Source organism: Anolis carolinensis, chromosome 2 (assembly GCF_035594765.1).
Source record: "Anolis carolinensis isolate JA03-04 chromosome 2, rAnoCar3.1.pri, whole genome shotgun sequence".
NCBI classification, from domain to species: Eukaryota; Metazoa; Chordata; class Lepidosauria; order Squamata; family Dactyloidae; genus Anolis; species Anolis carolinensis.
In genome coordinates, this window is record NC_085842.1 from 177,438,913 (window position 1) to 177,449,963 (window position 11,051).

Sequence of the window (11,051 nt, forward strand, 5' to 3'; positions counted from 1 at the left end):
ACCAGCCTTAAATATTCACCCAAAAGCACTCTGTTGTGCTATACTTTATGCCAATGCCTATGAAGAATTTGGCACAACAAATTACTTTTGTTAAGAAGGTATTTTGGAAGAAAGAAATGGAGAAAGGGAACCCTATAGCACCCTCCATGTAATGCTGTGGCAACCCTGGCAAAGTGGAAGATCTCATAGCAGCTTAATTAGACAGGAAAAGCACATGGCACTTATTAACTAATTATGAAGGGAAATCCCTGAAGCAGCTGCCTGTTGTCATGAAGAGAGCTCTTAACTAAGGACTTTGAAAGGCAGCAGCCTCAACATTCACCGCAAATCGATTACTTTTTTTGTAGTCACCAGTCCCCCCCCCCCCCCAACATCAAATCTAAGGCTTCATCTGAGAAGATAAAAAGATTAATTTTATTTAAAAACTTTAAAATGCTCAAAGATGAAAAATACTCATAACTCCACCCCAGCTTTTCCATAGGACAGAAACAAATCCATTTGGTCTATCTTCTTTTCTTAGGTACAGTAGAGTCTCACTTATCCAACGTTCTGGATTATCCAACGCAATTTTGTAGTCAGTCTTTTCAAAACATTGTGATATTTTGGTGCTAAATTTGTAAATACAGTAATTACTACATAGCATTACTGCGTATTGAACTACTTTTTCTGTCAAATTTGTTGTATAACATGATGTTTTGGTGCTTAATTTGTAAAATCATAACCTAATTTGATGTTTAATAGGCTTTTCCTTAATCCCTCCTTATTATCCAACATATTCACTTATCCAACATTCTGCTGGCCCATTTATGTTGGATAAGTGAGACTCTACTGTAGTGACATTTGCACATCCCCGGAGAAGATACTTTTAGGAAGAATTTGTATAATGACATGCGGAAGCTATCCACAGATGATGCTTGGTCCCAACTGGGCACAGAAATATCAACCACTTCATTGTGCCTCAAGCACAAAGCAAGGGGTTCAAAATAAACCTGATTCTAGATACTCGCTCTGATCTTATAAAAGGTTACATTTTTAGAATACACTTCCAGTTTTATGTTTACTTCTTGGTACATTTCAAGAAGTTCAACAAGTTGGAACGTGTGGAGAAAAGGTAACCAAATGGTTAAAGATATGAAGCCAAGCCCTCTGAGGAGTTGGACATGTCTAGTTTGAAGAAGAAATGGTTAAGAAGATATATGATAACCATGTTTCAATATTTGGAGGGATGTCACATTGAAGAGGGAGCAAGCTTTGTTGGGGGCCCTTCCACACAGCCCTATATCCCAGAATATCAAGGCAGAAAATCCCACATTATCTGAGTGTGGACGCAGATAACCCAGTTGAAAGCAGATATTGTGGGATTTTCTGCCTTGATATTCTGGAATATAGGGCTGTGTGGAAGGGCCCTAGAATAGAGTGCAATGGGTTCAAATTGCAGGTAAAGAGATTCCACCTAAATTGTCTTCCTGATAGTAAGAGCTGTTCAACAGTGGAATTCAGGCTGGATATACACTGCCCTATATCCCAGAATCTAATCCCAGATATATGCTTTGAACTGGATTATATGAGTCAAGTCAACATTTTATTATGGTCCAAAGACCCTTATTGCACCATAGGTGTACACCGTATGCAGAATAATGAGATCAACAACACACAAATGGGTAACATTTACAACAGGTAAAAACTGTTTAAAAACATGTTGACTAAAAACATAGGTAAAAGACTACAAGAAATGTCAGCATGTCTCAGCCTGTGTCTAAAATTGGGAATTTTCTAATCCTGGCTGCCTCAGAAAAAAACTTTGTAACCACCAAGGTCACGTGGGGAAGGTCATCACCAAGTTAAAACTTCGCATAAAATTTGGATTGGTGGCTTAACATCAAAAATAGATCAACAGCAAACACAGTTTTTGAAAAAAACCCTCAATAAAAATAATTTAAAAAAGGGGGGGCTGGTGGCACAGTGTGTTAAAGCGCTGAGCTGCTGAACTTGCGGACCGAAAGGTGCCAGGTTCAAATCCCGGGAGCGGAGTGAGCGCCCGCTGTTAGCTCCAGCTTCTGCCAACCTAGCAGTTTGAAAACATGCAAAATGTGAGTAGATCAATAGGTACCACTCCAGCGGGAAGGTAATGGCGCTCCATGCAGTCATGCCGGCCACATGACCTGGACGTGTCTATGGACAACGCTGGTTCTTTGGCTTAGAAATTGAAATGAGCACCAACCCCCAGAGTCGATCACGACTGGACTTAACATCAGGGGAAACCTTTACCTTTACCTTATATATACAAAACCAGAACTCTGACAGGAGATTGGGGTAGATGGAGGGAAAGGAGGGGAGGAGACTGGGGATACTGAGGCGGGGGGGGTTAAGGAACCCCAGGAAATACCATATATGGGCAGAGATGGCGACAGCTAGCGACCCGGGTGCATAAACTCACAGAAACATGTGACTTCTGGGAAATCATGTGTTTCTGAAGAAATGAAAGCTAAAGAAAAACAAACAGAGCATGCGTACGCAGGCGCTCTGAAAGATTTGTGAGCACGGCACAAAAAGGGTGCAGCCGGCCTGCTAGTCAGCACCGATTGGGCAGCGTCACAACTCTAAGCCAATGAATTTGCTTGTGGGCGGGCATAACCCGAACCCTGTAGTGTGTATAAATGTTCACTCAGCATGCCACTGGGCGGTTCCCCTGGAGAAGCACTTACTTTGTGCTAGGGGGACCCCTAGTGGCCATTAGCGAAATAAAACTGCTTTCTGGGAAATTCCTTCAGTTGTCCGTCTTCAAATTCCTCCACTGCGCCAACAAGAACCGTAGCACGAAGGTTCCGCTACATTTTCTGGTGACCCCGACGTGATTTTTTCCTATAAGACGGGCCAGGAGATTTGGAGACGGATCCCGTTGGCGGGACGGCCTCAACTCAGCGGTGGGGGCCTGAGGCAACTACCGTGAGACGAGAAGGGGCCCCTGAATACTACACGACCGGCTGCGGTGCTTGCCTCTGAATGCCAACGCCGACTGACGGTGAGAGCTGCAACATCAGCGAGGTTCCACAGAAACCGGCTAGGAGGAAAAGGATCCAGGGGAAAAAGCCCAGGGGCGAAGGTTGGTCCGACGTCTACAGAAATCTGGCAAGTATAGGGGTTTGCATGAGATATTAAGGGAACGCCAGCGCTGGGAGGGACAAAAAAAAGTTCCCAGGGAGGTAGAAAGGGGTTCTGTCTTGTGTTTCCTGACGCATGCCGTGAGTGGCCGGGTGCCCAGGCCAGGACAGTCCCCTCTATTAGGCAGGATGGGAGGGAAAAATTCAAAGAGCTCCACTCCCTTACAATGCATCTTAGATAATTTTGGCTCTTTTGCTAGCAGAGCCGTAGCAGGGAATCCAAGGGACCTAAGAGATTATAGGCTGAGAAATTTGTGTCAGGGAGAATGGCCAGATTTTGGTTTAGGTTGGCAAGTAGAAGGAACGTGGGATCTGAAACTGATCCGAACAGTGGAAGAATATTGTGCTGTGAATCATCCGAACCAGTGGGTCTATATTGCTACGTGGGAACGGGTAGTTAGAGAAGATCCAGGTTGGGTTCGACAGTGCAGGAATGGCAAATGTATGGTGGTGAAGAAGGAGGGGAAAAAGAAGGAAGTTTTCCAATCCAATGAGGAGGACTACCCAGATTTACAGTTGAGTGTACAGGCTAGACAACAGGAATTATTGCCGCCACCCTTGCCACCGCCCCCCCCACCCCAGGGAACAGCCCCCGGTGCACCTACACTAGGAACGAGACCCCCACCCTACTCTTCGGAGTCAACCGAAGCGGCCAAGAAACACTATCCTAGCCTAGAAAAATATCAGGAGGAAACAAAGGAAAAGAAGAAGTCACAACGGATGCCCAGTGATGCTTCTCCGGCACAAACTCGGAGACATGGAGCTCCGGTGTGGTCTGGTGATTCACCGACCGGACCGGCCCTCCAGATGCCCTTGAGAACGGTGCCTGTGATAAACAACAGGAATGAGATAGTTCAAGCATACCAGGTAGTGCCTTTTAGTAGTAGTGACATTTTGAATTGGAAAAATAATACTCCACCTTATAGTGAAGAACCCCAAGCTATGGCTAGGCTATTGGAAGGGATTATGGCAACCCATAATCCCACCTGGCAAGATTGCAGACAATTGTTGAATATGTTGTTCACATCAGAGGAGAGAAGAGCAGTGTTGAATAATGGGGTAGCCATAGCCCAGGTTGGTGCCCCACAAGATGGTGATGCAGCCGAGTGGGGAGCACAGAGGTTTCCTGTGGAAATAGATCCCCAATGGGACACCGCAGAAGAAGGACATTTGCAGAGACTGAAAGGATTCCAGCGTATATTGGTAGAAGCGGTAAAGAGGGGCCCGCCGCGACCCGTCAACATTGTAAAAATTCAGGGAGTGGTACAGGAAAAATCTGAGTCACCAACAGCCTTTTTGGAAAGGCTGGAGGCAGCATATAGAAAGTATAGCCCGTATAATTTGGAGGATGAAAACGGTAGGAGGGCGATTCAACAGTCTTTTATCAGTCAAGCGGCTCCTGACATCCGGAGAAAGATTCAAAAGCAACCAGGATTTCTAGGAAAGACTATGAATGAATTGTTGGCACTCGCAGATCAAGTTTATATGGCGAGGGACCAGGTAGAAGAAGAGAAGAAGGACAGGAAGAAGAAGCAGGAATACCAAGCATTAGTTACCATGATGGAACAAAGTGCAAGTGGACAGAGAGGAAGAGGAGGATATGCCAGAGGGGGACAAGGAGGAAGAAGGGGCCCCCCTCGGAGGTTAGGTCGAGACCAATGTGCTAAATGTAAGAAGTTTGGACACTGGAAAGGTGAATGCCCAGAAGGAAGAGAAGGAAGTCAGGAAGGACCGAGAGAAAGAGGAAGGCCTGAGAGAGGAAGAAACCCAGGAAGGGGAAGAGGGCGTGGGAACTACGTACCTTTTCCTGCAAGAGAGGTGATAGCTGCAGCAGCTGTGATGGAAGAAGAATGGGAAGATATGGATGGAGGAGAGGAATGAGGAAGCCAGGCTCTTGTTTTGTTGGACCCCGGGGAGCCGATGGTCACACTTGAAATCGGGGACCAACAATTGGACTTTTTAGTGGACACAGGTGCCGAAAAATCAGTAGTAAATACAAAAATTAGTCCACCAACTCGGGAAACTACGAAAGTAATAGGGGTGTCTGGGAAGACCCAGAAGTGCCCCTTCCTTAAGGAACGCACCTGCAATCTGGCCGGACATCAGGTCAAGCATAAGATGTTATATCTCCCAGACTGCCCAGTCCCTTTATTGGGAAGGGACATTTTATCAAAATTACAAGCACAACTCCAGTTCATGAAGAATGGACAAGTGGAGCTATCATTTCCCATGGAAGAGGAATGGAGACTGTTTCAAGTTAGGATTTTTACTGAAGAAATACAATGGCCATGGCATGAGACTCCTTTAGTGTGGGCAGAAGATAATCCTCCAGGATTAGCTAAATATGTTCCACCGGTGGTGGTGGAAGTGAAAAGAGGAATGGGGCCCATATGCAAGCCACAGTATCCCGTCAGTCGAGAGGCAGTGCAGGGGATCAGAAAGCATCTAGAGCGACTTCTGCAGCATGGGATATTGGTACCATGCAGTTCCCCATGGAACACGCCCCTGCTCCCAGTCAAGAAACCAGGAGGACAAGGAGAATATCGCCCAGTCCAAGATTTGCGGGCTGTAAATCAAGTCACCGTTCCCCTAACCCCGGTAGTGCCAAATCCATACATCATGATGAGTCTAGTACCAGCATTTGCCAAATGGTTTACTGTATTGGATTTAAAGGATGCATTCTTTTGCATTCGATTGGCCCCTGTATCCCAACCGATCTTTGCTTTCCAGTGGGAATCTCAGCAGTCAGGGCAAAGGACCCAGTATGTTTGGACACGCCTTCCTCAGGGGTTCCGGGACAGCCCGACCATTTTTGGTCAAGCCCTGGCCAAAGACTTACAGGATTTTGTAATACCTAAGGAAGAGGGAATTTGGCTTCAATATGCAGATGACCTGCTTATCGCTTGCCGGACACTAGGGGGCTGTAAAGAGCATACTTTGAGATTTCTCAAGACATTGGAAGAAAAGGGTTACAAAGTGTCAAAGAAAAAGGCCCAGTTGTGCTGTCCCACGGTGAAATATTTGGGGTTCCATCTGACCGAAGGAAAGAAGATGTTAGGAGCTGAAAGAAAGGAAGTTGTTTGTGCCATCCCCACTCCCAGTACCCGGCGACAGGTGCGGGAATTTTTGGGATCAGCAGGATATTGTAGACAGTGGATCCCCAACTACGCCGTGTTGGCTAAGCCACTGTACCAGGCTACGAGAGGTGGAAGAGAAGATCCATTTGAGTGGACAGAAGAATGTCAACAGGCATTTAAGGCATTAAAAGAAGCATTGATGTCATCTCCAGCATTAGGACTGCCCGATTTGGAAAAACCATTCACTCTGTTCGCTGCAGAGCGGGAAGGAACAGCGGTTGGAGTATTGACCCAACCACTAGGTTCATGGCAAAGGCCGATTGCCTACTTGTCAAAGCAATTGGACACAGTGGCTCGTGGATTGCCACCTTGCCTGAGGGCTGTGGCAGCATCAGTAGATTTAATCAAAGAAGCGAATAAATTGACCCTAGGACAGCCACTGACAGTTAAGGTGCCCCATAGCGTTAAGGCACTGTTAGACATTAAGGGACCGCGCTGGCTCACAAGTGAGAGGTTAATGAAATATGAGGGATTGTTGTGTGACAACCCACTGGTGACCCTGGAGACTTGCTCCACTCTGAATCCGGCCACCTTGCTCCCGACTCCAGGAGACACCACGATCCATCAGTGTGCCCAGGTGATGGATGAGGTATTCTCCAGTCGACCGGATTTGAAGGATGTGCCACTAACTAAGGTGGACGACACTCTGTTCACAGATGGAAGCTCCTTTATGGAAAATAATCAAAGACACTCAGGTTATGCGGTTGTTCGGTGGGGGGGAGAGACGCTGGAAGCAGAGTCACTGCCCCCGGGGACGTCTGCCCAGAAGGCCGAATTGATTGCCCTGACCCGAGCGTTGGAATTGTCAAGCGGAAAGCGGGTTAACGTCTACACAGACTCAAAATATGCCTTCACCACCCTCCACGCACATGGAGCACTGTACAAGGAGCGCGGGCTCCTCACGTCTGGAGGAAAGTGCGTGAAACATGCTGGAGAGATTGTGGATCTCCTGGAGGCGGTTTGGAAGCCAAGGCAGGTGGCTGTGATGCATTGTAAAGGGCACCAACGTGGAGACGATCCCGTAGTGCAAGGAAATAGGCAGGCTGATCTGGCAGCCAAAGAGGCAGCTAGGCTGCCCTATATTGAACATCAGGTAATGGCCCTACAGGTAGAATTAACTGAACATAACATTACATATACACCAGAGGAAGAAGAATGGGCCTTAAAGGAGAAGGGTCAGTGGTCAGGAAAACTCATAGTGATGCCAGACGCCCGTGTCTACGTCCCTAAGGACTTGGCATGGCACTTAGTCCAACACATGCACCAAAACACACATTTAGGAAAAATGGCATTGGCAAATCTGCTAGGACGACAGTTGTATATCGATGGATTACATAGCCTAACGGCAGCAGCAGCCCGAAGATGCTGGACATGTATCAAAAATAACCCCAGAGAAGGACCCCTCAAGCCACCAGGAGTCCAACATGTGGGTGGGGTACCCTTTGAAGCTTTAGTCACTGATTTTACAGAAATGCCCCCATACAAAGGATACAAATATTTACTGGTGTTCGTGGACACATACACAGGATGGGTGGAAGCTTACCCTACAAGAACTGAGAAGGCTGTAGAGGTGTCAAGAGCTCTAATGAAAGATGTTATTCCCAGATTTGGCATACCCTTAGAAATTGGATCAGATAATGGCCCCGCATATATTCAACAGGCTGTGCAAGGATTATGTAGAATTTTGGGCATAAAATGGAAGTTACATTGTGCATATAGACCCCAATCTTCTGGAAAAGTGGAAAGAATGAATAGGACATTAAAGGCTCAGCTTGGGAAACTTTGCCAAGAGACAGGATTGCCGTGGACGGTGGTTTTGCCCATGGCATTATTAGGAATCAGATGTACACCACACAAACGGACAGGACTCTCCCCTTTTGAAAGACTCTATGGACGACCCCCTTTGAACTTGAAGGGAGCTTTAGAGACAGGAGCTGAGCAGCACCTCATAGGAGAGAAACAGACATTGGCCCAGGTTCAGGCTTTGGGCAGACAAATGCAGCAGTTAGAAAAATACATTTCTGAATTGAACCCACCATTCCCTACCACACCTCTACATTGTTTTTCACCAGGTGACGAGGTTCTGGTCAAGGATTGGAAGATTGAGCCATTGGGACCCAAGTGGCGAGGACCCTATGTTGTGCTCCTGTCTACCCCCACTGCAGTGAAGGTGAAGGAGATTAAGCCGTGGATACATTACACCCGTGTAAAACTAGCACCTGAGGAGTGGCGGACGGAGCGAGTTCCTGGTGAGGACCTGAGACTCAGGATCATCCGGCAACTCCCTAAGGGGTCAACAAGGCCATGAAGCTGATCCCTTCGGGTGCAACGGAGCGTCGGTGGTCAAGTATGTCGCAGCATGGCCCAACAAAGGCGCTCTCCGGGAGATGGTGGCTAGACATTTTGAGAGGAAAAAGTGGGAGACAAGCTATGAGGAGGGGAGGAAAGCGCACTGTGCTTGGTATATTATTTGTGCTGAGTTTTATTCTCTCTTTTGGAAAAAGAGCACATGGGAATTGGATAAAAGAACATGCCAATTATATGTTTGAGCAGCACGGGAAAGAGGTAGCATTAATATATGAACACCCCCTCACCGTAGGAGATTTTTCATTTCTTCCCGATTTAATTGATGAACCACAGATTGTGTTGGAGGGATTGTCCAAGGCTCAGGAGGGTCCACCTACCGTGTTTTCTAGCATACCGCAAAGGATAAATAAAACTCGGTTTCGACGGTTTAGATACCATACCTCCACCAGGGGTTTGTGCTTCTGTTGTGGAGGATCGGGAATATGGAATTCTGAGTGGAAACACTGGGGAACTAGGCAGGCGTTCTTTTCCCGATTAGGCAATTATTCCCATTGTCGAGACCGGTTCTATCTACATGGACGATTTAATACATCTTATGTCTCACGATTAAATCTAACCGCAACCGAGTGGGCTAGCATGTATCCAGATTATCCCACATTTAGTGTGAATGATTCTATTGAGGGCCTAAAATCTTATATGAACATACTGCAACAATTAACCCAACTGAGCCTAGGTAAAAGCCTCTGTCCGTTATGGCAAATTAGGGATCCAAATCTATGGTTTTTCTTTGATAAATGGGCCACAAATTATCACCCCGGCAACTACCAGTGTGTCGGTGTGGGTTATTTGACATTCCCAGTTCAGGTCTTACACAAAGGGCATCAGCGCCTGAAACGGGACATTGTGCAAACAGGCCCTCTAGGACCAGAATGCTCGGATGAGGTCATTATCAACAAGGCCCTGTCAGGTTCAGAAGCCTCCCGTGTAGGAGGAGGCCTGATCACAGGCTTGTTGACACTGGGTGCTTACCCAGGGATTGTAGCTCAAGCAAACCGTAGAAGTGTTCTAGGCCTGACTTGCCGCCTTGAAAAGTCCATAAATGCCACTGGTAAAATTTTCCGGGAAATCCAGTCTGAAGTAGAAGAAATCAGCCAGATGGCCCTACAGCATAAGTTGGCCCTTGACTACCTACTGGCGGCCAGGGGGGGGTTATGCGCCATGGTTAGAGGACGTTGTGTAGTGAAATTTCATAACTTGAATAATACTATTGAAGATGACATCGAGTCATTACAAAAGTTAATTTACAATAATGTCCAGGAGATAGAAGGTTGGTCTCCCTTCTCCTGGGTGACTAGCTGGTTACCCTCAATAGAATGGTTGAAGAACATATTGTTGGTAGGGATTTTAGGATTGTTCATTGTTCTCATAGTTATGTGTTGCACTCCAATAATGATGCAAATGTGTACTAGGTGTGTCACACAATCTTTACCTGAAAAAAAGATAGCCATACTCCAAGCCAAGCGGGATTGGATGGAACCATAATGCTTTGCTTCAGCTTTTGTACATGCGCTTCGCAAAAAGAAAATGGGGGAGTGAGGCGGGGGGGGGTTAAGGAACCCCAGGAAATACCATATATGGGCAGAGATGGCGACAGCTAGCGACCCGGGTGCATAAACTCACAGAAACATGTGACTTCTGGGAAATCATGTGTTTCTGAAGAAATGAAAGCTAAAGAAAAACAAACAGAGCATGCGTACGCAGGCGCTCTGAAAGATTTGTGAGCACGGCACAAAAAGGGTGCAGCCGGCCTGCTAGTCAGCACCGATTGGGCAGCGTCACAACTCTAAGCCAATGAATTTGCTTGTGGGCGGGCATAACCCGAACCCTGTAGTGTGTATAAATGTTCACTCAGCATGCCACTGGGCGGTTCCCCTGGAGAAGCACTTACTTTGTGCTAGGGGGACCCCTAGTGGCCATTAGCGAAATAAAACTGCTTTCTGGGAAATTCCTTCAGTTGTCCGTCTTCAAATTCCTCCACTGCGCCAACAAGAACCGTAGCACGAAGGTTCCGCTACAATACTTCTCCCCATAGTCACCCTAACTGCAGTAAATTCAGGAACATATCCCCTGTGGATATATGGGTTGTATTATGTATGTGTTGTCCTTTTAATTTTATACTTATGTTTCTTTTTATGTAGCCCCTCAAGAAGACCACTGGAATATATATACAGTAGAGTCTCACTTATCCAACATAAACGGGCCAGCAGAATGTTGGATAAGTGAATATGTTGGATAATAAGGAGAGATTAAGGAGAAGCCTATTAAATGCCAAATTACATTATGATTTTACAAATTAGGCACCAAAACATCATGTTATCCAACAAATTTGACAGAAAAAGTAGAATAATAATATAATAATAATAATAATAAAACTTGATTTATACCC

At 46.3% G+C, this 11,051-nt stretch overlaps 1 protein-coding gene across 1 annotated transcript; it reads left to right on the forward strand.

The window, feature by feature from the left end:
• Positions 1–2,355: 2,355 nt before the first annotated feature.
• LOC134296376 (uncharacterized) lies at positions 2,356–10,613 on the forward strand. Its single transcript, XM_062971153.1, is given in 1 exon segment — positions 2,356–10,613. A coding segment is annotated over 1 exon segment (5,316 nt). The 5' UTR covers positions 2,356–3,290; the 3' UTR covers positions 8,607–10,613.
• Positions 10,614–11,051: the final 438 nt, after the last annotated feature.